General features: G+C 39.0%; 1 protein-coding gene across 2 annotated transcripts in view; it reads left to right on the top strand.

The window, feature by feature from the left end:
- The first annotated feature begins 1572 nt into the window (after positions 1-1572).
- Positions 1573-5115, top strand: part of LOC103375745 (uncharacterized) — a 5260-nt gene continuing 1717 nt past the window's right edge. The window contains exons 1-4 of one of the 2 annotated variants that reach the window (XM_008306062.1): positions 1620-1650; positions 2619-2987; positions 3279-3398; positions 3503-4143. In XM_008306062.1, coding sequence (XP_008304284.1) covers positions 1623-1650; positions 2619-2987; positions 3279-3398; positions 3503-3591 — 606 coding nt within the window. In that variant the 5' untranslated portion in view covers positions 1620-1622 and the 3' untranslated portion in view covers positions 3592-4143. Of the gene's footprint in view, positions 1651-2618; positions 2988-3278; positions 3399-3502; positions 4144-5115 lie in introns of those variants that run through there. The other variant, XR_521243.1, reaches the window with a different exon arrangement.

Genomic DNA, 5115 nt, shown 5'->3' with positions numbered 1-5115 from the left:
TGCTGGACGGAGAAGTTTGAACGAGCGACAGTGCACTGGTGGAAGAATGAAACCAGAATCAAGATCAGAATCTTCCTGAATAAATCTCAAGGATCTCTGAAAAGTGACACTAATAACTGTTCATCTCTGAGTTTTCCAAATATAAGAAGAAGTGATTCTGGAAGATACATCTGCAGAGTGTTTATGGAGATACCATACTGTGTGTTCATCAAAGGCCGTGGTACATTGATCACAGTTATGGACTTAGAGAGCAGTGATTATGTCGACTCAGATCACCACAATGCTGATGGTAGGTGACTAAAACACAAGAGGCCTCACATACAAGCTGTTGCAGTGATGGATCGTCTCATGTTGTAACTGGTTTGGCAAGCTATGGAGGCTAAACCAGTTTGTATTAATGATCATACATTTTTATTTAGAAGAGCTGCACATGAAACACTCATTAAAACCCAGAGTAATTTTACATAATAGACTCCTGATCGTTTGCCTGATTTTGTTTCAGGGTTCGAGCAGTTTCCATAAAATATATCATGAGCAAAAAACAGTCGTCAGATTACCCGTCTCTGTGGATGAATTTCAGATGCTCCCCTGGCAGAAGTGTACATTTACATCCTGAGGTGCCTGCCCATCCTCATCCTCATCACGCCCCACTGCTGCCTCTTCTTCTATTTAAGGAAGAAAGCTCAGCAGAACACACCAGGTAACTAGAACTCTCACTTAACTCCACTGTGATGATCACATCTCTNCGTGGTTTGTGGTTGAGGGGCTTCCTGTTTAGTCCTCGCATCAAACTGACAGTCCAAAGCTGAGCACCAGGCCACTTCTGTTCATGTTCACCTTTACTCCAGAATGTGTGACGAGTTTTGTGTTTTTGAACATAAAATGCCAAATTTTAGCGAGGGTAGATTATTACTAAAATTCTGTTTAAACAGCAGTGAAGTAGTGACCTGTCAGTCACAAGTTAGTCCCACACTTTACTCTAAATGGGACCATAATTTAACAACTGAATATCATGGTGAAATAATGGAGGATTGATGGATTGAAACTAGTGATTGAGACCATGAACGCATTAAGAAAATGTTTACTGAGGTTACAAATCGATTGAAAAGGAAGTTATTTTCTCATAAACTCATATAAAATCAGGCTTCTCTTTGCAACCAGAGGAGTCGCCACCTGCTGGTTGTTTGCAAGAATGCAGTTTGAGGACATTTCAATGTTGGCTTTTCAGATCCAGAAGCTACGTTCATCCTTTATATACAGTCAAAGGGACAAACAACAGAAAAAAAATGGAGTGGAAGAAAACACAGGGAACAGAATCTAATCATCTAATCTGCTGAAGAAACTAATCCAGTTTTGGTTTTTGACACATTTGAAGGTCTGCTTGACAAATTAAACAAAATGTTGTTACCCAGGGTTGCACAGAACAAAAAAAGAAAATGGCAGAGCTGGCTTCAAGTCATCTGAAAGGGAAGGAAGAGAGGTTGCGGTTTTCAACCTTTGTTTGAAGTCACCCCTAGATGTAGGTGTGTTGACTGTGAGAAACTCTTAAAAGGCTCAAGTATTAACCCTTAGCAGTGAATCTATTTAAAATGATGGAGCTTCTACTGAGCAGTTTGCTACTGATGTCTCTCTGTGTCCACTCATGTTGGGGTAAGTACAAGAGTAGTCATTATATTTTAAGTAGTTCCACTTTACAGCTGCAGAATTGTGTGCTTTTAATATTAATATTACAATTTGAATTTCAACAAAGCCAAATATGTATTTTTGGGGGGAATCAGAAAAGACTGTTCAAGCTGTGACGGATTTTAGAATTTAAGCTAAACAACATTTCCTAGTCGATGTTTTGATCTCGCCAACATTAACACAGAGGAGCTCAACAGATGAACGTGCCTCTAAATGAATTCTAGCGTTGCCTGGAAGTGGAACAATCATGGCTGGGAATCGATGAATGTCTCTTGAAACTGTTACAGAATATTTAAAGACTAAACCATGACATTAGAATTTGTGTCTCTGAGCTAATGTTGTAGGCTTCAACTGAACATGTGCGAGGGAGATATTGATTATAGTAAGGGGTTTATTTCATGATTTGCACAAACATGTTTCCAAAATTTAGCATTTAGACTTGAAACTCTAATATTTGTCATAGCCACTGGTGTCTGTTTGTTGAAATTTGTGCTCAGAATTTCTGAAAGATTTTTAAATTATTGCATTTATTGATGGCGTCAGAGGGTAAATGCCGTCGGCCTCCAATGATCAAACAAGTAATGCATGTAGAACACTTGAATATTAATTTCCTCATTATATATGTGTTCTAAAGATGTCGTAAAACTAGAATTTAGACATTTTTATTTACATTTGAAACAAGCTGGTTTCAGTTTGTTGATCTGCTAAATCTGTAAAGACAAACAGAAATTGATAAATGTGTCTGACTTAAATTACTACATTACATTTACAGTATATCAGTGTCCACATAGCACAAATGTATTGTGTGTAAATGCAAAAAACATGCGTGTGTATGTTTTTATCTCCTGGTTTAGCGTCTGAAGTCATGATTCGTGATCATCAATTGATTTGGGATGTCTTACCATAAAAATTTTGCACCGTGTGTCTTTTCTCAGGTGTTTCATCGGGCACACTTGTTGTGATCCAGAGTCCGGATGTTTCTGTCATGGAGGGACAGACAGTAGACATCACCTGCTGCTGGACGGAGAAGTTTGAACGAGCGACAGTGCACTGGTGGAAGAATGAAACCAGAATCAAGATCAGAATCTTCCTGAATAAATCTCAAGGATCTCTGAAAAGTGACACTAATAACTGTTCATCTCTGAGTTTTCCAAATATAAGAAGAAGTGATTCTGGAAGATACATCTGCAGAGTGTTTATGGAGATACCATACTGTGTGTTCATCAAAGGCCGTGGTACATTGATCACAGTTATGGACTTAGAGAGCAGTGATTATGTCGACTCAGATCACCACAATGCTGATGGTAGGTGACTAAAACACAAGAGGCCTCACATACAAGCTGTTGCAGTGATGGATCGTCTCATGTTGTAACTGGTTTGGCAAGCTATGGAGGCTAAACCAGTTTGTATTAATGATCATACATTTTTATTTAGAAGAGCTGCACATGAAACACTCGTTAAAATCCAGAGTAATTTTACATAATAGACTCCTGATCGTTTGCCTGATTTTGTTTCAGGGTTCGAGCAGTTTCCATAAAATATATCATGAGCAAAAAACAGTCGTCAGATTACCCGTCTCTGTGGATGAATTTCAGATGCTCCCCTGGCAGAAGTGTACATTTACATCCTGAGGTGTCTGCCCATCCTCATCCTCATCACGCCCCACTGCTGCCTCTTCTTCTATTTCAGGAAGAAAGCTCAGCAGAACACACCAGGTAACTAGAACTCTCACTTAACTCCACTGTGATGATCACATCTCTTGACCATGCAGCAGCAGAGCACACTATGTTATCAGGAGCTCATTGATGTCACGTTTCAGCTTCTTCTAGAAATAATCCCAGATCGGTCCAAAGACAAGAGGAAGGCGAAGAAGCAGAAGAGAGTGTGACACAAGCAGCAAGAGATTAAGAAAACCATGAAATGTTGTGTGAATATATTGTCTAGAAGAAGATGCAAACTCTTATTACTTCCTTCCTTGCTCTAGAATGGACTCTTTAATGTTGTGGCTGAACAGTATAGATCCATCATATGCAAAATAATAATAAAACTAGAGAGTCCTTATTAGAGGGACATAGTTGCCCAGTGTATGCATGGTTACCTGATTCTGTGTTTCACTGTGCGCCTACTTGAAGATGAACTTGCATTGATTTTGCCTTAAAATGATACATAATGTAACAAGAGCTTAGTCTGTCATGTAACACAGATGTTTTGCATTCAGGGGAAGCGTTTTGATGTAATTTACACCTACGGATAAGCAGCTAAGATTTATGATTTTGACCTTTCACTCAAGGTCAAATGTCACATCACTAATATGGGTTCCTATCTGATTGTTATAAAATACTGTGTTTATCTTTTCTAAGTTATAATGGATTGAAAATTTGTGATGATTTAAGACCTTCAGTATGACCTTGACCTTTTCCCCAAGGTCATATATTACATCACCAGTTTATAGGCCTCGCATGTCTTCCTAAGTTAGTATATTAAACTTGTGTGTTTTTGTGCATTTTCAGTCATACAGAGCTGTCTTTGTCAGATCCGACCTTTGACCTCTGTAGCGGTCACCAATGCATGTACTGATCACTCAGAGAAGAGACCATACTGAGGTCATGTATGAAGTTTCAGGTTCAAACTCCTCTCCTGTAAAGCTCTAGACTGTTAATAGACAAAAAAAACCCCCCCAAAACACACACACACACACACACACACACACACACACACACACACACACAAGGGCGCTTACTCAATAATAAAACTATACTAAACCTCATCAATCTACAGATACTTCCCTGTTTCCTGCCATTTTTGAACATTATTGCATTCCATTGTTGTTGATGTTTTTTTGTTTTGTTTTGAAGCATATTTTGCACCCTTATCTACCCAGTTTAGCCATTTTTAAATGATTTTTTTAATCATTTAAAAAAGTAAATTTTGTTACAGTGTGGTTATATTCAGTGTTGTATCCCCTCTTTGCTGATGGTGTCATTTGTTGCTGCAAACTGCATAATTAATACAGGTCATTCTGGGGTTGTGTTGTTTCTCTCTCTCTCTCTCTCTCTCTCTCTCTCTCTCACACACACACACACACACACACACACACACATTAGATTAAACACATTAGACATTATATACACAACTGCATCCACAAAACTACATAGAACTGGGCACACATGGATATATGACATGGCGCCTAAATGGTGTCTTGCAAGTCCATCAATTGCTGTAAAGAGAATTCAAAGGTTAGCTGGGGAATTAGCAGCAGTGTGTGTTAGTCTGTTGTACATCACAGACAAAATGGTGAAGGGACCACGTCAGTGATGAGCTCGGAGACGGAAGATTTCGTGGTTTGTGGTTGAGGGGCTTCCTGTTTAGTCCTCGCATCAAACTGACAGTCCAAAGCTGAGCACCAGGCCACTTCTGTTCATGTTCACCTTT

The sequence above is a fragment of the Stegastes partitus genome, unplaced genomic scaffold (assembly GCF_000690725.1).
Source record: "Stegastes partitus isolate 25-593 unplaced genomic scaffold, Stegastes_partitus-1.0.2 Scaffold2842, whole genome shotgun sequence".
NCBI lineage: Eukaryota > Metazoa > Chordata > Actinopteri > Pomacentridae > Stegastes > Stegastes partitus.
The sequence above is the reverse complement of the archived record's forward strand: the minus strand, read 5'-3'. Positions and strand labels throughout refer to the sequence as shown.